General features: G+C 35.8%; 1 protein-coding gene across 4 annotated transcripts in view; it reads right to left on the bottom strand.

The window, feature by feature from the left end:
- Positions 1-408: 408 nt before the first annotated feature.
- Positions 409-22,061, bottom strand: part of LOC123315775 (protein held out wings) — a 30,966-nt gene continuing 9,313 nt past the window's right edge. Inside the window, exons 2-10 of one of the 4 annotated variants that reach the window (XM_044901623.1) lie at positions 11,318-11,451; positions 9,900-10,016; positions 8,798-8,938; positions 7,809-7,911; positions 7,543-7,734; positions 7,182-7,247; positions 6,287-6,409; positions 4,643-4,748; positions 409-2,851 (exon numbers count right to left, since the gene is read on the bottom strand). In XM_044901623.1, coding sequence (XP_044757558.1) covers positions 4,657-4,748; positions 6,287-6,409; positions 7,182-7,247; positions 7,543-7,734; positions 7,809-7,911; positions 8,798-8,938; positions 9,900-10,016; positions 11,318-11,451 — 968 coding nt within the window. In that variant the 3' untranslated portion in view covers positions 409-2,851; positions 4,643-4,656. Of the gene's footprint in view, positions 2,852-4,122; positions 6,440-7,181; positions 7,248-7,542; positions 7,735-7,808; positions 7,912-8,797; positions 8,939-9,899; positions 10,017-11,317; positions 11,452-22,061 lie in introns of those variants that run through there. The other 3 variants (XM_044901624.1, XM_044901626.1, XM_044901627.1) reach the window with 3 other exon arrangements.

The following is a 22,061-nucleotide window of genomic DNA, read 5'->3' as shown; positions in this document are numbered from 1 at the left end:
TAGGATTCAATCATAGACTGAAATCTTATATTTTCTGTGGTAGGATGTTATATTCTGTGTTTCAAAAAATAAACCACAGAGGTCAAACTAAATACACAAAAATTATTTTTATTTTAAGTCTAAGGCGATTCCAGATCCAAAGAGAGCATTAGTAATATCCGAAATATTCTTTCAAACTGAGGAAAACACTATGTATTCCCATCAGTACCCAATAACTGTTTTATACTCCGTTTAATGGAGGATTAAAATTATTATGGACCATTAAATCATAATCGACGTTCCTGCTATTGGACGTATGACAGTTTGCGATGTATTTCTACTTATTTTATTTCCTTCTAATGAAAGAGTTGAGTACTCACCTGTATTTCTGCGATGGAAGAGAGTGACAAATCGATAAAAAAATACCAGTAATATAATTAATGTTTAATATGTGCGATTTAAGAATACATAATCTCAATAGTATCAGATCTACCCAAAGTAGGGTTATAATTCTTTATCAACAATTAATCCTTCAATAACATTAATATTATTAATATGACACAATAATATATATCTACAAAACGATTATTATTATAAATGATTTGAGTTCTCAAGCTACCATATTGATGCGTCCTAAATCTTAAATTTATTCGAAATTATAAAGGGCGATCGGCTCTAAATTATGGTAAAAAAGTAACAAAAGAAGTTAAAATATGCTGTTTATAAATAAGATTCTAAGTACAACAGTGATTAAACTTTTCATAATAAAAACATCTACTATATGAAGGAAGCGATTGCACAATTAAGATTTTCCATTGCACTTTACCAACAGCTGTTAATTTTTGTATATCGGAGATTTTCTTTGATGAATTACATATGGATGTCCACTTTTTATCAGCTAACATATTCCAGCTTGGGCTTTAAGATGAAATGAACAACTTTTCGTTGCTCAATACTCCAAATATATCGATAATTATAAACGAAACGAAAATATTGCTCTCATCGATCGAAAATCCATCGAACATATCAATTTATTGCTTTTTTTAGGACGGAAAAATATTCGATACCGGCAAAATATTTCTTTCTAGCTATTGCCTTCCTATTCAAAAATCCACCCTCAGCGTAAGTCTACGACATTTTTAACTCAAATCAAAAAGAACGATAAATTGATTGAAAAAAAATCACGAGCGGTGCAAACTTTCAAGTTTGGATCCGTCAAAATTTAGCCAATTAACATTTCTGATCTGACGATCAAAATCCTTGAGTATAAATTTAAGTAACGTAGTAATAATTACCTAATTCGAAAATTACTTGCTTTTAACGAATTTGATCGATATTTATCTTATAAGTACTATTCGAAAATACTTCGACAAGAAGTAATAAACAATGTAATACTAACTGCAAGTTTCACAGGGCTATCAGATGGTTTTCTTCTGATATCTGGAGGATCAATTACAAAATATTTCACGTTATTCAAATGTTACCCATTAGTATAGATCAATTAAATTATTAGATAAATTAAATAATCATTCTTCAAAATTTGTATCGATGAAATGAAACCACAGATCAAATTAGTGAGAAGCCCATGGATGGAAACCACAGAAATCGACAGCAACAATCTGACAGCCCGAAAAATTAAAATTTCAGAATTCTTCGATGTTTCAATTTCAACAATATAAGATCCATTTCATACAGTGTGATAAAGACTTCAAATAAAGTCTTCCCAGAAAAAAAAAACAACTATTTACAATCCAATATTTTCGAAACTTAAAAAAAATCACTCTGTATAAAATACCATTGGCACTTTCAAATTAGTTTGTACTTCAATAAAAAATCATCAGATCGCTATTTGTTAGGATAAGACCAATCAAGTATCGGGGATACTAGTTAGATATTTAATCCACACTGAATTTTGTCGTGCCGTTTCGGGAATTTCAAAATTCGTCTTGATTTCTCAATGGGCGAGTTCGGAAACGCCAACCCTGTAAATACTCCTTGAAACTCTGAGAATAGAAACGAATTTTTCAAAGTTAAATTTGTGCCTTAATTCATATTCTGTTGTCAATCGAAGTTTTGACATTATTTGGCGTTTTCTTCCTATATTTATGGTTTCGTCACAGAACACCTCAATTACTAGATGCTCCTCTATGTGAAATCTCAGTGTTTTCTATAACCAGATTTGACACTTCATAGAACATAGAACAAAGGTTGGTAAGCGTTCCTGAACTCGTCCATTCACAGATAATTATACACAGAGTTAAACTTTGAAAATGGCGAACTGAACCACAAAATAATTAATGTACGAGGAGAAAGACGTATAAAAAAATCAGATCTAAATCAAACGAAAAAAATCTACAACTATACAAGGTAAGGTTTCGAAACGAGATTACTGCATGTTCAAAACTGATGATTCAAAAACTAAATACTGATTTGAATAAGAACAGTTGCAACCGCAAAAATCGCTTATAAATTCAATCCTCCGTAAATTTTGTTAACGATAACAAACTTTTCCTCGAATAATTTCAAATATAACCGATCGCGGTTGACAACTCCGGCCGATACAGGCCGAAAACGATGGACAAAGTCAGTCTACAATTCTATATAAAATCCTTCAGATCCAAAATCTAAGTGTTATCTCAAATCAGTATGGCATTATTTAAAGTTCGCAGAATTATCCTAGCTGTTCATCTGGAGGGTTGGACAGACTGGAAATTTTCGTGTCACTACATTCGGTGGTAAGTGTTAGTGATGTAATGTCACAGAAAAGATGTATAAATTCTGTGGTAATGTTAGACATACCGCTACCTCGATGGTCCGGTGTATGTTCCGTTAGTTGGAGAGCCGCGGCAGGTGTCAAGTTAGCACTCCAAGCCTACAGGCCGGCAACCAGGTTAACAAGAAAAGAAAAGAAAAACAGATTGTTAGTATTTTATCAATATAGCTGAACCTGTGGCGTCTTTGACACCGGCAAATTTCTCGATGACATATCTTAACTCAGACACAGATTTTCATGAACGGCATCGAGAAAAATACCAGTACCAAGACTTTTTTCGGTGACACTTTTTTAGACAGGTGCTTTTGTTATTCTGACAATAAAGCAATGGTTATGAATGAATCATGGAGTTTCCACCTCGATTCAGGTCGGGGTAGGGATATTTCTACCATTAACCATAGAAAATGATGTGATTTCTTTGATGAAGAAGAATATTCAAGTCTTGAAAATCATGAAGCATGCTCTATATCGATTGCCGCAAAAAGTGTCACCAAATCGGCCAAATTACACATAAAAGATATAATTAACATGAAATGTCTGTTGTTCTGCATAGACTATATTAAAATCATCTAAATTATTATTGAAATAAGAGAGAAATGTGCAATTTTAATATAGTGCTATATGGATCAACATAATAACTGTGGGAAAAGAACGATTAATGTGTATAGCAAAAATAGGTGCTCACTAGATCACTAGAAATATTAAAAGTGTTCTTTTCCCATGTACTGCCTTTCACCAACATAAAATTTTAGTTCACTTGGCCATGTGGAATTAGAGTTATGAAATTTAAGGTACAGTGTTAATGAAATATTATTAATACAGTTAATATAATATCCATTTGGACGTGAAAATTGCTAATATTGATAATATCCAGCTACTGAAAAAGCAAAGTTTAATCTGCTAGATGGTCAAGTTATATTTTATACAGGGTTTTTGTTAATGTTGATTTTCAGTTTGCATATTGTGAATTAATTTTCTGCATGCTATTAATGTTCTTTCGACGTGGTCAATTTTATTGTTATGAATACTAAGATGTGAAATAGTCCAATTAATTTCGAGTGTAATTGCTAAAGCATTAATACCTACCATTATTCGCACCTATCGATGTAAAACGACAGTTGCATCCCTTCTGTATTTTTTAAGTTTCTCCATTATTGGCACCTCAGTCAAATTTAATTTAGAAAAAACTAAAAAATCTGATGAAAAAAATCGTTTTAGGCATCACTAGTTAAAGATAACACCGCATTAGTACAAAAAAAAATCGTAGCATATCCTGATGACCTGGTTTTAGATGCCTTTCGGAAAAAATAACCCTGCATAAGATATAAATTGTCGGAGGGATGTAAAAAAACATTTAAAACATTATGGTGTATTTTGTATAAATATATTTCGTTCCACATTGGCGCAAGTCAACAACATACAAAAAATATAATAATATATACCATAAAAACGTATATAAAACTACTAAATATTTCGAATACAGACACTAGGGCTTACTTTAAAGCATGTTCGAAGACAAATATTTGTAATGTGAAAGATGATATGGGGGAAATGCAAAAATCGGAAGTGAAATTTGAAAAGAATCTGTTTTTCCATTGGAAGAAGGCTTTATTACTGGCACTCGCAGATCTGCTTTCAAGATCGACACAACCCGTTGAGAATACTGACTTTAACAGAATAAATGGACGAATTAACCCATAGAAATTAAGAGAAAAAAAAAATTATTTAATCGAAAATCGAAACGAGTGGCTCAAAGATGACAGATGGCGCCATCCTTCAGAAACTGGAGGGCGAACCATAGAAAAGTACGCCCTCCGAAGGAAGAAAAAGAACATATTGGGGTCTACCTGGCTGAAATTTGGAACACAATAAAATAAAACAAAAACTAACCTTCTTAGGTCTATCTAAGATAGAGCACCAGCCCTTTGGTAGGGGTGATCCCTGATTTGTCCCAAATGTCTTCGCTGCTTAGCAGCCACAGCGGCCGCTGCTGCACCTATACACAAAGTGGTCATTAAAACATTCAACACGTAAAAAAGCAGTCTCCCTTGAACATAAGTTTTGCGAATCTCGAAGCTTTTGAGGCGATCCTCAAATCACAAATTTTGAATTTTCGAGATTTGCAATTCGTGGTGAACGGTATAAAGCTTAAACTTAAATCTAAAAGTAAACAATTCGAAAAAGATCCTCAGTGAACTAGAACAATATTATCGTCGCCACTGGGACTCAATAAAATCACTGAGTTTCATTGCTCACACGTGATACTGCTAGATAAACCAATAGCCAAGGAGCATACACGTAAGACTTTTCGAGCGCAGTTGCCAAATTTCCGACACAACTCACATCTGAGAATGTAATAATAAACATAGTTTATAACTAAATAAAATAAATATCTTAAGGTAACGTATTGTAAATGCATACCATAATTTACAATGAAATGTGTTCTTTAAAATATCCATATAAAATTAAAAAAATATTTACACAAAAATGTGATGTAACAATCAATAAAATCTATACAGATATATAGTTTCAATAAAATAATATCAAGGGTTTGTTCAGAGTAAATCGGTCCATACACGTGCACATACGGATTTTTTTCGGAAATTTCCCCAACCTAACCTCAACTTTCCGACAAATTCATCGAAAATTTCAGAAATTTTGAGAAAAGCATTGAAAAATCGAAATTATCCCCCTTCCGAAGCTGCAGATGAACAAATGAACCGATTTTTATGCTGTTTGGGACGTTGAAAAAGTTGACTATTGCAAAAATGACTAGACAACATATACAGGAATGTTTTAAAACACAGATGAGAACAGAAACACGAAGATGGATGGCACTCGATGGACATACGTCACGAATTGATTTAAAAAAAAACTTGCATTGATCAAGATGGCTTGGTTTCGTTTCGAAACATCCGACTGTTTCGCGCACCCCTGTATATGAAAGCCTTGAGTATATTTGTATAAATAAAGTATTGTCTCTCTGGGAGACTTATATAAACTTTTGATTTTGTGCACTCCGTACACCTGTAACAATTTGTTTCACGTGTGCATTCGTGGGTAAAGTATCACAGAAATATATACTAAACAATAAAATAAAAAACAAATTCTGACTAAGAACCAATCGGTAATAATATGCCTGAAGAATAAATTCTGGAAATTGTGAGGTAACCTTTAGAAAACCATAGAGACGCAACTAAATGAAAATTGATCATGTTAAAACAAACTTTACATGGACTGAAACGTAATGAAAACTTATTTCCTCGTAAAATCAATAACTCCAAGGAAATATTCTATTATAAGAGAAAAAATTTCAGTTACCGGCGTAAATTATAGAGTTAACCTTATAATCTATGCTCCCGATGTCAAAAAATGACAATTTCCAACAAAAACTAACCTGCACAACCTCCAGAACATAGAGTATACCGATGATTGGCGCGTAATACTAAATTTCTAAAATGATTATCTTAAGTATAAGAGCGTAAGTGAGAATCCTGGTATAAACACTAAACAATTAGCGTGCAAATAACCCACCAGAATGATCTGCCGTCGCGTACTCAGTCAGTAGGGGCGAGGCAGCCAGGGCTGCGTAATTCGTGTAATCGGCGTAGGGGGTGTAGATGAGCCCGTGTGGATCCCCGGGCGACAGCAGTGAACCTGCGGTGGGGCAGAGTGAGTATTCAACTCCTGTATGGAACAAAAATTTGAACGCAAATGTTAATAATGGTGAGTATGCTGCAGTGTTACCAACCTCTACCACGTGATGACGAGTTCCGGATGTTAGGTTATTAAATTCTCGAGACTTATGACAGGTGACATTTGTGCACATCGTGAACGACGGGTTAAATGAATAAAGACAAACATATACCCCAGAAATTCCCGATACAGTAGCAGTAAATGATTCGAAACCTTTTATATACACATACTGATATATTCTAGGTCCCAGAATTAATCGAAAAATGAATGTATATATGTATTTATTATAGGTTGGGCATTTTTTCATTAAACCTTTGTTTTTATTCATCTAACCTAATGGTTTATGATGTTAAGGTTTGCTTGCACATTTATACATTTCGAATGTCTGTAAATTTCGAATTAGTGATGAAAAATCTGAAATTTGTCACAACAAAGTACTCCTTGTAACCGAGACACCAATGGTTGAAAATTTTCACATTCTAGAAGTATGAAATTTTCATTGTTAACCTTTCACTGGCGAAACGACATTCCGAAATAGAATTTCAGAAAATGGAATAAATGTTGTAATAAACAAGGAAGAAACTACTCAAAAGAATAAATTTTCACACACTGCATGGATAGAGGCTCGGTTTTTCTGGAAGATTCGGTTTGGTGGTTAATAAAAATTAATAGTTTGTATTTATCGTAATGTTAATAAGTGTTCTTTAGTCATTTTTAGTATTGTGGTACCTACACAACATCCATCTGTTACCGCCTATCACACATCTTCCATTTAAATCAAAGGCTTCTGAGTGGAATTCTGCAATTTATTATTTTTGAGTAGTTTATTACTTTTTCTATTAATTTCTAGCGGTTAGTTGCACAAAAAAAAAACGTGGTGAGGTTGGACGAAAACCGAACGAAAAGCAATTCACGATCATCCCACTCTATGCTCCGTAAATTTTTTACACCGTGTCAAAAATTCTGTGAACTATCGGTTTTATGTTCGATCTATGGTGAACACTGATTCTTAGAGCATAGATCCAATCGGTTTTTCTTTCGGTCTTTCCATTTCTGAAGTTAAAAACAAACTTTTAGGTGTCTTGTGTTCGTACCTGGAGGCGCGGAACCGTTGAGTATCGACGCCGCTGTCGTGGGCACCGACATGCGTGGCGATAAAATGAGGGGAGCTCCTAGTGGTGTAGTGGGCGTCCTCATCGGGGTAGCCAGGCCAGGGATACCCGGCGACAATAATCTTTGAGCGTCTGCTGCAGCTGCTGCAACCCTCCTCCATTCCTCATCACATGCTGTGAAAAAAAATGTGGTAGGTGAATGAGTTTAAGGAAAAATATTGAAAGTACACAGATCTAAAATAATTTACCTGTCGCTGCAGCTGCTTTTGTACTTGAATCTCGGTATGTTCCATTTATGATAGCCAATTCCATCAGCTGTCTCTTTTTTAATTCATCTTCACCTTCAGCTTGCTGAAAACGAAATGATCACGTCAAGAATGACAAGGACGCAATCTACTTCAATGGTTGATCGGTTTTTTCTGTGTTCGGATTCATTCTGAACCATAGATGACTTCGGGAATATTGAATTTCTATGTACTAATATAAAAACACAGAATTCTTCGTATTTTCGTTGATCATTATTATTGTATTCGCTAAAGAGGAAAGTGAGCGATCGATAAACTGCAACAATTGCAACATCTATACGCTGGGAAATATCTATCTGGGTCAGTCAAACAAATCGCCAATTTTACATAACAAGAAGTCCGGATACGCACCAAACATACGTTTACCACATCTCGAAGCCGTTTTCCGTCGACTGCAGTGTGTAATTAGCATGTTTATGTAGGAAAGAGAACACATTGTTGCTCTTTCATCCCAACAATTAAAGAAAACGCGAGCCGATGTAGAATTACGCAACTGAAAGAAGGCAGTTGTCATTTCGATAACACGATATGACGTTATCTGGGAGTTTTGACCAAAGAAAGTGATGAAGTCACTGCTTTTCATATCTGGAAGAGGAAATATTCCTTTACGCGGAAACAATGAGAACATAGATCTTGATTAAATAGTTGAACCTTACTTTGTATGAAGCACAAGTATTTATAAGTTTCATTGCTTGTGGGCAACGTTGAACGCAGTTGTTTTTGCCGTTTTATGGGTCCATAAAGGTAATAATCGCGACTGACCATAATCACTTCCAGTCTCTCACATTTTATGGTTTAAACATAAACTTCAGTATCTACATAATAATTCCTTAACGCACCCATGAACGTTTTCTATGAATTTTACCGTAAGGAAGTACCCGAACACAGAAATCGTGGGGAGTTGTCATTTTTGAAAATCCTCCAATACTTACAGGTACTAACAATTTCTTTACTTCTTCTACGGCCCTTTCTAACTTTATGTGTGCCCTATTTTCTGTGTCTTCGACTGTGAGTAGAACATGGAGTTCATCTGATAGGTGCTCCCAATTTGGTTTACCTCTGTTCTGGTCCTCCTGCAAAACAGTAACAAAATCCATAGTTGATAAAAAGAGATATTTCAGAATTCCTGAATCTGTTGAAAGCTATTTATCCTTACCTTTAGTCCCTAAATTTTGGCTTGAAACAGAAAATCAATCTTCAGTCCCAAAAGTGCAAATTTAACGATCGAATAAACATTTAGTGCAGTGAAAATGACTAATCAGGATAATAATGCGCGTTAAAAAAATTTCGTCGAGTAGACTACAGATTACTATGTGGAGTAGATTATGGAATTTTGACAATTGACATTTTATGTTGAGATCATAGATAACCAAGAAATAATCGATAATGGAAAGTGGGAAAAATTTATTGCAAAGTCTAAAATGAGATGCTCAGTGTCATCATTACTTTTTTTGATGACAGCCGACAGCAGCGCGAGTATTATGAAGTCATTTCGGTAATGATACTAAAGATGCATTCACAATCAATTCGCGGGCCGAAGTGCACTTCGGCACGAAATTTACCATTCGCAATAATCTTGGAACCAAATACTCAAATGAATCAAAAATGTAACTGATCAAAACATAAGCATCAGCATCATCTATAGCCGGCACGAAATTCCTTGCCGAAGTGATAGTTTGCAACTTGCAAGAAATTTTGTCTTGAATTTCATTGTGAATGGTAACGGAGAACGTCATCTGCTAAGCTTCCGTGCCGAAGTGCACTTCGGTCTGTGAATTGATTGTGAATGTAGCTTTACTCAAGCCATTAAATAGACGACAATTCATTTCAGCCATTGTGAGGATCATAATATGAAACTAAGAACAATCCATCATTGTCTGCAATCGCTGCAAAACGCTTCGACGACAATATATCGAGATGTCGTTGAGTACAGACAGTTTGGAAGAACATAAATCAAATCGGCTTCCACCGATCGAAACGTTACGTGTTCGAAAACACAAAAGAATTGTTTGAAATGATCTCAAGTGTACGCACCTTCTTTTTGTCTCTCATTGAGCCCTTCCCTCTGACCATTATTTTACAGCCCGTTTCTTGTTCTAACTGTTTCGCCGTCATACCTCTAGGTCCTAGAATCCTTCCAACGAAATTGAACTGCAATTACAGAAAATAGATGCAATCAGCGAGGCACAAATTAAACAGTGCTATTGATGAGGCCATATCGAATAAATAACTCAATTTTGACAGATAACAAGGAGCACAGAACAATATCCAATAAATTTTCGGAGTGGCCGATATTACTGTTCTGTGCTCTCAATTTACATAGAGTATTTCAACATCATAGAAATGATCTCTGGTTATTTAAAGAATATAAATCAATGTTTGTTTACAACTTTTTTATTATACAGCTATAAATAACTTTTAAAAAAGACATGAAGCTGCCTTTTTGTAGGTACAAGATCTTGCTGATAACAAAAGTGACATAGAGAGCTAGACTTCTCGTCTAGTATTTGTATTTTTGTGGCGTAGTTTGATGTCGTATATGATGAATGAAATTTATGTGGTAACATGTAGGTCCCCACCTTAAAATGTAAATCTCTGTCATACACCAACTGTCGAGTCATCGACATCAAGAATTCCCGGAACGTGTCCTTTGTAACCGAATATAGTTCTAGAATTTCAATGAGTTTGTTGATACAAGACGTATTAGCCTGACACAATCGCTCATTTTTATTGGTCTCTAAAATGTCCTAAACGACAACATATGTAGAACAATACCATGTTTTAGCGCCCGGAAAATACTTAAAGGTGGCTAATTCCGATTCAAGTCATCGAGGACAACTTATTGCTGGAACAAGCACAGAGTATCCAGTTCTCAGAACCACCTTGTCATTAGATCATCAGTGCTACCAATCGATTATCGTCGAAAAGTGGAGAGAAAATGAAAGCGTCACATAAATCTGCCATCATGAATAAAAATGACTACTCATTAAGAAACGTCAAAATGCTGGGTCTGCATAATTCAATTCCGCTTCTGCTGAACGGTGAAGAGGAAACATCTATCGATTAATCATGTCGAATTGTACAGATAAGATTGAATCGTAGTTGTAGATTGGATAGATATGATCATAAACTCCCAATAGGAACAAGTTGAGAGCGTCACCAATGGCGTTATACCGATATCTAGTGTGCTTACCTATTACGGACGACAAGATAAATATGTGTTACGAAAATTGAGCACACCTACGATACGCCTACTGAAAATGCAGGCATTTGACACTGATTGGCCATAGATCATTATAGTAATTTATATCTATGTTGATGAATATGTACTTATATTCACAGATTATAGGAAATCTGTGCTCATACTATTCTTCTTTTACATTTTTTAATTTGCGAATACAACTGCGTTTTGGAACAGAGAAATATGAAACTTCACTTCGGAGGATACTCACATCTGGATGTTCTTTTACTGGTACGTATACTTTTTCTGTGAGGGTGGTGGGTTGACCTTCGGGTTCTGGTAATATGAGGGGTTCCTTCTTGACGCCATTTATTTGAAATAAACTAGCTCGTACTCGTGCTATTTCTGAAACAAAGATACATCGGAGTCAGTGACAAAGTAAACAAAATTCCACAAAATATCAATTGATATTCTATGACAACAATCGTTCAGATTTTTACGAGGCATCATAGATGGTCGGCGACGAATGGAATCCTTCTACGCGATCCAGATTGAAATCCACGCGGATCTGGTTCAAAATGATGGCTTGAGTCTTGATTTCAAGCGAGCTATTTTTAGGAATCCATAAGGAAGTTTCCACTGGTTCGAAACTCAACATTCATTTACGTCTGTTTGAAATTATTAAATCCCGGGTGAATGAGCCGCAGATAGAATCAGGCGAACGAGCTGATTGTGGGGGACAGGACATGAAGAAAAACAATCATTAAAACTCTTGAAAATTGTGTTATGTTATGGTTTCTTCATTTGAACATAGAAATCCGTCAAAAACAAATATCTAGGTTAAAAAAAGAATTGGATCACTGAGACTTCATCTACGACTATCACAGATTATCCATATCCGTTTCAGTGGTTCCGAGCACGATTGCCAACAAACGATCACAGAGCCGACGTCATTACGGCTGTCTCGTTTATTTTTTCAATTAAAAAAATAATAAGTCTTGAGATGCACGTAAGAACGTTCCGCTAAAGGCATCGATAAATCCTCGGGTGCATTAATTTAGTAATATACCATCTACCCATAAATGGCAGTAATTATTTTTGCAAGATCGATCCATGTGCATTTTATGCAAATCCGATATCGCTTGCAACCGAATCCGATTGAGTAATCTTTTCGGAGGCAAAAATCTCGGACGTGATGCGAGATCCCAGATATTGTGCCGTCTGTATTTCAGGTTGATTTTAGCCGATAATCGTGGATCCTTTTTTTTTCGTTAATTGGACACACTGAAAAGTTGGGATCACAGAGCAGGGCACGACGATTACAGTTAGCGTTCGCCCACAGAGGTTCTACGAATCGGTGCGTGTCTATTCACACAAGATGAGAAACTCAGCGACCTACGTCCGAGTTCTCGCTCGGGAAAGTGGGTGTAAGGACAAAGCGCAACATCGGGTAGCTAAAGTTCTGAAAACTGCCCATCGAAACCGGATCGCGCGTTTTTGACGTTTACTAAACCCCCTCGACGGGCTAAAGGGGCGTTCAGACGTCACGGGGATGCGTTCCATCGGCGAAAAATGACGTAAATCTGGATAAAAGTGTCAGGTGTTGGCCGGTAACGGAGACGAGTAGAAGAGGGAGAGCGGAATCGATGTGTTCCTACGTGAACGCAAAGTAATGAGGCTATCTCTGCGTGTTGTTCTGGCGTTCTTTATTTCCCAGCGTGCCGTACGAAAGTGTACCGACTTTCTGTTGTCCGTATTCACTAGGTCGCCACCGGAGATGATGTAATGCCAGTTCTAGAGTTATGCCGACATTCTGTCCGTCAGATATGGATTGGCGAAATCTTAATGAGTACTTATTAGGATCGAAGCCCTAAATATTTATGAAGAAAGAGATTTCAATTATTTATGGGCTCATACGATTAACAATCATAATTTTCCACACAAAAAAACTCCACAGATCTTTGATGGTTGCGCTGCCTTCATTTTGATGTTTATACAGTTATGTCAAAGAAATAGATTATACTCTATGATTCATTGCACGGTATGAAAGTCTTAAATACCAACGCTAATATTTCTTGTTTCAAAGATACAAGATAAGTCATTGCCTGATTCTAACTTTGAGTAACATTCAGGTTCCGAAGATATACAATATATCGAGTTGTTTCGTCCAAAATTAATAGCCCGTTAGTTATTTGACAACTTGTCGGCGCCTTATTGTTTTGTGGTTAGGGGCACAGAAAGTGTCGGCGCTTCAATCTGTGATCTCGTATCAACATCGACCAGAGAAAACAATCGACAATAGGCTGTGTGCATCTGTTTACTTTTGGCAACCGACCAAAAAATAAATAATATTGATTTGTTTTCACAGCGGGATGAAGTGTTACAGTTAATTGGTCGTGGAGTTCGCGTCCGAGCCTATTAGTCCCAATTAAAATATCGTATCATCGAACTTATACGTTTATACAGGATGGATTTATCTCTATCGGACGTAGCCGCGGCACGCTCACGACCAGAGACTATTCGGAATTTTATTCTGTGGGCACGACCACGTGGGAAATGGGCGCGTTCAAGATCTGAGTTCTGACTCACAGCCATCCTTTAGAATGGGGCCTTAGCTAGTTGATACTGGAGGTAGGAATGCAGATTGATTTTTGAAGGCATGCATGGATATTTTTTTTTTTACTTAGATCCGCAATCGAACATTTATCGCTTTCTAGTTCCTGTAGAAAACATCATAAAATGCATATTACAGGATACACCGAAAGTTCAAGATATCAAATGCATAAAGGTCGTCATTCTAAACTCCCTCGCCTAACCAACATAATACTCACCATCATCTCTATCTAGCCTTGACAGGATTAATTAATCGAAAGGTGAGGCAAAGCGCGATCACGACAATTGCCGACATTGCCCGGTATAAATCAACTGTTATTATGCCATTAGGACGACTAGGAATTTCTGCACTGACACGTTCTACACAATTATTTATTGGTTCATTGATTGAACAGTTCTATGGCAACCTTTATACCGTGTTCCAAACGTGAATTATAGAATGAACTTATTTTCCAAGAATAGGCGTTTTCTATGAACGATCTATGGGGCTTCATAGTGATAGATAACCTTTCAGTTGTATCATAACCATAGACGCTATATACTCGACAAATGAGTATCTCGAAAATAAGCGATAGTATAGAATTACACGGTTATCTGAATATAATTGAGCACACAGAAAAACAACACAGATAAATTTTGCTATCAAAACCGCTATTTCTTCATTCTGTTTCATGTGGTTTCAAAATGTTCCTGTTTACCGAACTGAAAGAAGAAGAACTATCCCTTTATGAATATCCACAGTGTATTAAAAGTGGTGCATGGAAAGCAAAAAGGTCATAGAATTGCAAGAATATCCTGGTACCATCACGTTCAGGATAGATATAATGTAATTACGTTAGTTGAAAGTTATGGCAACCACCCAACAAGATAGGAGCTATCTTCAAGACCGAAGGGTAAGTTGAAGATGAACGAGCATATGATGATTACCGTGTTAAAGGCAGGAGCACGGAACAGATTATCATACTCGACTAAAGCTGATTATAATCAGTCCCTTGAGGCTCCTTCAATTATTGCCTGAAATGTTCCCATTATTATCAATATAGCGGCGAAATTATAAATTTCACGGTACGTGAGCAATCGGTGTCAAATTGCGTGATATTCTGTGATTATATGGGGATAAAATATCTTCGAAATCGTTAAGGAGCACCATACACGATAAAATACGAAATTCGCCATCAGTCACCAGCGCCTCAGTAGCAAAAGCTGAAACTAAACTTCTCAAAGTTTAATACTTCTCTATGATTGTGGTGAAATATAGAGTTTATCAATTTCCATAGAAATATTCGGCAACTAGGAATGGCCCTGCTTATATTTTCTATTTGTGTCACAAGCAGTAAGCAGTCGTTTCTAATTGCATATACAATCAGTTCTCAACGAGACTTCTGTTACATTAATCAAAAACAAGTGCCGTGAAACGCATTAAGGAGGACTGCTACGTCGATTGCGAGCCTGGAAGTTGAAGAAACGATGGTGTCATTGCCATTTTAATGGACGACAGTGCGTGTAATTGGATTTATCGCTGTCGTTCACAAGAATAGCGTTCTCCAATGAGGGTCAAACGGCATGACCAAAAGTTCTAACAGATGAGATTCGATGATGTTGAAATTGTCAAATCACGATATCAATGAACAGGGTCGCCATTCGTAGCAATTGGAAATTCTGTGGTCCACTCAATTCGAATACATGTTAATGTTACATACTGACATACACTTGAGGCATACGACCTTCCTTCTACGTTAAGTAGTGTAATAATAACACAATAGAAACCACTCAAATATTCTATGATGATCCAGAATAACAGATAAATAAACCAAAACTTTGGAATCACACTTGCCAACAATTTTTTCACGATTCAGTTCTGCTGTACAACTGCCTGCATTCGTAAATAACTTTTATGAGGTGAACCGCTGTAGAATGGAACTGCATCACGGTTCCAAAATACACCCGAAAGATTGAAAATCATACTGCAACGTGCCAAATCTTTCGCGGTGCCAAGAAAAATTAAGATATCATATTGTGATGACTCCTACTGGTAGCGGCAGGTGTTGAGATTAATATCGCCGATCAAATGATGAATCGAATCATCATTACCGCCGGTATTAGTTAATACAAGGTTGATACCGCTTCAGTTCATTCAACCGTGGAAAACAAACACAAACGTAAGAATGGTATGAGAAGGAAAATTTAGTTTTTTGTGGTTTGTATTATGGTAATCTGTGGTGTGAACCTTTTCAAACATAGACCAATAATTTTATTATAAGTCTATGAGATCGAAGTAGCTCTATGTCGATTAATACCAGAGTGTTTTCCGATCCAGGGGTGGGACATGCAGCCAACATGCCCAATCTCCAGATAAGATACCTGGTTGTGCAGACGGACCGGTAGATGGTATTTTATCCGAAATTATATCCGGATATTTTTAAAACGGGAGGGCATCAGCCTCCGAATATCTCGGATCACTCCACGGTGAAGAGTTAAAAATAATCGGTTGGTTGCAATGTGCGTCCAATATTGTCAAAGAATGGTGGATGTCGTATATCTATTCTCAAGCGGTTTATCGTGGAAGCCAAAGACTTTATTTTGGTTACGTCGACAACGCTGCGTTCAAGAAGTTACTTCCCCTACACGTGGGTTACATAATAATATCTCAGAGAAGAGGTTGTGCTATTACGGACATGAACTGAAGGAAATCAATGCAAGCAATGTTTTTGGATAGAAAGAGGAACGACTAGCGACTTTTTCCTTCACAATTCCTTATTTAAAATATTATAATTCTATAAACTGTCACTTTGACATCCTCCGACAAACCATAGAAACTGGAAACTGTTGATACGAGTTCATAGACTTTCGCAGTTTCAGTGATACCAACTCTAGGTATCATTACAGCCTGAAGCTAGTCGTAGATCGATTTCATTACTGATCGAGCGGTGTTCGTTAGCAAACTCCATAGATAGATGGATTAATTAAGTTTCTATAAATCATCGATTCGCAAAAATTTAGTATATATCGGCCGTAATAATTCTTTGTCAATGTGGGCAAGACAAGTACAGATAATTGCCGAGACTTTCTAATAATAATAATACCAGTATGTTTTTATATGCGTTAGATAGAGAACAGCAGAAATCCTGTTTTAAGTACCAACAGTAAACAAACGGGTTAGGTTAGAATTATGGCGTGAAAGTGAGGACGTTTCGATGAAACGTCTGTATTTTATTTATAATCGTGTCCCTTCTATTCAAATCGGACCTCCCAGATGGATTCGTACGATACGGAAGTTTAAAATGATACTGCCTGAAGCAAAGAGTGTAGAGTTGACCAGAAAAGGTACTTGTCAATATGAAAAATTTGCATAGAATATTATATGGTCTAGCTTAGATAATATTTTCAATAGTATCCAGCACGAACATTATACTTCCTAGTATGGATAGGCTTGAATACTAATTTCGATGAAATCATGAAAATGATAATGATTTTTTTCATTGGATGTTTCTGATGGAAGTATCAAGCATTAGGAAAAATTTATATGGAGTTGATATTCTGTGCTTAGATATAGTGCTTGGCTTCTATGTAATCTTATACTCGAAATCTACAGAAGAATCTGAAGCAGCAACTAAACAGTGATATTCTTCACAAGGAACAATGGTCCATTGTTTTGCAACATTAGTGGATATAGAGAACAGCACAAATCTTGACCAGTATTCCAATGTTTTAGGAAAGAGAAACTAACCGCGTAAAACAACTACGAATTGCATTATGCTATGGGGAAATTTTTCAGCAAACAGTCAATTCACAACTTGTGACAATATTTAGAATTCAGCACAAAGAAGAGAAATCTATGACCTTTTACGGTGTATTATGTAAAGAACGCTGCAAATTTTACACATTGGTCAAGTCAACTGGACTGAAATGATCCAGAGAATTATGTGAAGAGAAAATGAGAGACTTTCAAAACAATCCGACGTCAAATGGAGTAAGGAATTTTGAAATTTCATACAAAAATCCAAAGTCGACGAATGATCTATGATCCTAACGATATAGATGCATAGAAGATTTCACTTATTAGTGGTACGTTCATTAAATCCAGAGAAAGTTACAGAATTTGTGAATTCTCGACGTATTCCAGATCTTTTTAAGAGCTGGACGGATTATCTCAGAAAAATATGAAACTGGTATTCAGTGAAACCAGTTCTTCACAAGAACTGGAAGCATTAATTCGATTTGTTAAGAATCGAGTGGATGGCTTCTATGATTTATATATTACAGCACTGATCAAATCTATGGTCAGGCAGAATGATCTTTTGATGACTTAGACTAGAGATATAAAATTATGCCAATGCTCATAGAATTTTTTTATCTGTGGTATATGAATATATGAAGCAGATAAGTTCAGTGTTTGAAGTAACAGAGGCATTATACACCAAGAAGAAGAATGAGATATTTGTCAGAAAAATATTCCCAAGAGATAATCTGATAACTAAGACTACCTATTTTTACGGCTTCATTACCTGTAAACGTTTGTTCATTAGGACATCAAAAGATTTTTCAGGCTGTGGTGACTCAAAGAAATGACCGAGTCCAATCTCAATGTTAATTTGGCGGTGCATATGTTTTGTGGGTGACTTATTTTGAAACTTGTACGTTTGCCAGCAAGCGACGCTCTCACCTTTAAAAATCAACGCACCTGCCCTACTTATCACTTCCACCCAAATTTTCCCGCAATCAAACCCATTTACCGACCAGGGGCCCGATTCTCGAATGTGAAGGAATGTAATCCTATAGGAAAAAAATGACATTTCCTATGGAATTTTCAAATTCTGTATTCTCGAACTGAAGTATGGGAATATATTCCTTTACATTTCAGAGGAACTGCTTCCTATGGTTTTTTCTATGGGAATGAGCTGTTTCCTGTGGGAAAAATTGACGTTACAGGGTCGTTTGACGTTTATGTTCTCATTTCGACAGTTTCGCGAATCAATATTTTTCGGAATTCAAGATTAGGAACATATTCATTCATTGAATTTTTTGAAATGTGCCTGGCTGGTCGCCATCTACACATGGAACGAGCTGCGTTGCAAACTCCGTCACAATATCTGATTATCATAACAATCACCAAACATTTTCGAAATATTTTCTTCACAAACGTCGACAACAAAAAATATTCAAAGACACTTTCAACTCAGGGAGCTCCAAAATGAGACGTGAGGAAAAGTAATCATCTCACCGTAACGACCATTTCGGAAATATTTCCTCTGAATTTGGATGTTACAGTTTGATATAGAACATATTCTTTTTATCACATTTTATGATTATTTACCCCTTATCATGAAATATTCTTTTATATGTTTGAGAACAAAACAAACAGTAGAGAAAATTCAGCGTATATTATCATTGTAAACGAAATTATTATACAACAATTAACGAACAGGCTATGTGACAATAAAACAAGAATCTGAATAATAAAAAATTAAACTCAACAAGAAATAACATTTCAACAAACTAATCTGAAAACTTAATGCTGACTTAATAATATATGTACATATATAATTATTTAGTATATGCCTTTTCTTCGCCAATGACCTAAGTCTCCCTAGTCCTCAGACGCCTCCATTATTTCAATCAGAAGTTTTTTCTACTCCTTACTGATACTGGCCCCTCTTCGATCTCTTTTATTTCCGTTTCTATCTATCTTTCTTCGCTGTCTTATGTATTATGAACAAGTAGTAATAAAAATATATCAAAACACTTTGAACACAATATTGATGTCACGAAGTTTTCATTCATTGAGTTCAATGTCAAAATAATATAACCTCAGAACTACATACCACAGAATATGTCACATATTACCAACATAATTTACATCTTTTTCATTGGTGTATTCGTTAAAGGACAAGACACTATCATCGACAAACCTCACTCTGTCAATTTCATGGGAAAAACTATTCCATCGAATTCGAGAATAGGTATCACATCAAATTATGATTTCCTATGGGAACTGAAAGCATGGGATCATGTTCCTATAGGATCTAATTCCTACACATTCGAGAATCGGGACCCTGTGGTAAAAATTAATCTACAGAAAATCTATGAATGAACATTCCAGTACACCGAAATTCTATGAATGAATCGATGTTTCATGATTACAAACTGCTATTTTCTATTTTCGACTCTTCCTCATGAGATAATCGTGAAATAAATAAAAATGATAATGAATGGCTGGTGATTTATCCTTAGGGATAAAAAGCTTCACGAACGGAAAGGTTATCTCGTCGATGACCAACCCAAAATATATGGGATTTGGCTACTCACGATGTTTTAACGACTTTGTGGAACGGCAACATGAATATTTCGCATTTCACTTGCTCAAGGTCGCGGTTTACTGAACGAATCAGTTCGGAGATTTCTGCGTCTGTGATTAGTTTGTCTATGTCCAAGGAGTACGGAAAATTTAGAATTTCCATAGAATATCATTCTGTCAGCCGTAGATAATTTGGTGTTAAAATGCCCTCAGACCATTGATGGATACTACAAGTAATCCTAAAAGAAAATGAAATTAATGGTGGTAGTAGGTAATGAAAACAAATCGGTTTAAATGTTGATAGAAATGTAGTGGTTAAAACAATCGGATCCGATATTTGAAATATTATTTTATGCTCATCAGTGACACGAAACATAAAATATATTAGAAGAAGAATATTAGTACTCTGTGCATGACACAGATCCAATGAATTATTCCATTTAACGTGAATTACAGCAAGCATGTTGAAATATTACAACTAAATGTAAGACAGCATACCATTCAATCGGATAATTATAGATGAATCATTCATTTTCTGTAAACACTTCTCATTAACATTCGCAAAGATTAAAATCTATGAAACAGTTTCCGGCGTTTCGATGCCGCTCTTTGAGAGCTCTCTTTTCTATGCACATATCTATACAAAAAATATGTACTTCTGTACCCGAAGGGCATAATTATTTTATATATTCATTGTGACTGAAAATAAGACAAAGAACATCGTTTTATGCGATTATTGCAAGTCTGCTTATTGCACAGTGTTCTACTCGAGTTAATTGCGAGTTGGAAACAAGAGAGACTGATCAGTTCTTTTTTATTTGTGCAATAATGGTTTAATTAATTAATACAACATTCCTTACTTGATGTTATGCTAATTTACGTACATCAGAAACGGAAAACTGAACTATTTAGAGTGCTGATCAAATTATTTGTGCATTTATATTCGCGAATCCAATTACCGTTGAGGGCGCTGCGAAATGAAAACAAACTTTGACGTTTGTCAGTACTCTTTTCGAGATTTGTACGGCCTAACAGAGTTTTTCTAGTAAATCAAGATATTTATTGGAAATATCGGAAGTGAATTGATTGATTTAGTTTCGTAAAGAAAGATCAACATTCTTTGGAAATACCTACTTCATTTGAAAGGAATGAATTGTGGAATAAAATCGAGCGATGATATTGGTGATCCACTGTACCTAGACAAAAAATCCTATTATTTCACAGATTCTTTCTTGAATTAAACCTAGCTAATAATGATGAGGTAGCATATAATGAGTTTGTGAAGTTTCTATTTAAAGTATTTCAAATCCATGCTATGATATAGAGGTATTCCTCATACTGAAATCTCAAAAGACATAAATATGATTCGGCTCATGGAACAAGTTCTACAGATGAGAAAAAGCATTCATTTGGAAGTATGAAATTCATGAAATTGTATTTCTAAATCGTCAATTGAATTTAGCACAAAACTCTCGCAAAGAAAAATCGTTTAACCTAACTCCTGCCTGTTGAAAGCACTGGTATAAATACCTTTTCCAATATTTTTTCGGAATCGATATTTCTATTCAGAAATCCAGACAATAATCCCAATATAACTTCTCCAAATAATAATTATAATACTTTGTTGGACAACGTGAGATTAGAAAAAACATGAGGAACAAAACTTGTTTTGACTTTGCAGTACTGACAAAGTAGTTTCGTAATTCAGTCGGCAGAGGGCGTCTAGATTTTTGGATTCGCCAATAGGTCTCGAGTTGTCGGACAAAGCGAACATAGAAAATTTTTGGATCATCTGATATTTAGGAGCTCTCTCACGAAATTTGTCGGCTGAGAGTTCAAACAATGACGCCATAGCAACGTCTCCGAAGCAGAGAGAGGACAAACAAGTTTTCTGTAAACAAGAAATACCGTGTTTCAAGTGGGCATAACCAATCGATTCAAAGTGTGTGTGCTTTAACGGTTGACAAACACTGTTAATAAACGCAAAAGTAATCAAGGATAGCTTGACTGGCATTCAAATGAGCGTGATAATCTACATATTAGAGAGAAAGCGAAGATCATATATGAAATTTAATGTTAATTTTTTCGTTCATTGATGCTGCATAAA

Source organism: Coccinella septempunctata, chromosome 6, assembly GCF_907165205.1.
Source record: "Coccinella septempunctata chromosome 6, icCocSept1.1, whole genome shotgun sequence".
Classification (NCBI taxonomy): Eukaryota; Metazoa; Arthropoda; class Insecta; order Coleoptera; family Coccinellidae; genus Coccinella; species Coccinella septempunctata.
The sequence above is the reverse complement of the archived record's forward strand: the minus strand, read 5'-3'. Positions and strand labels throughout refer to the sequence as shown.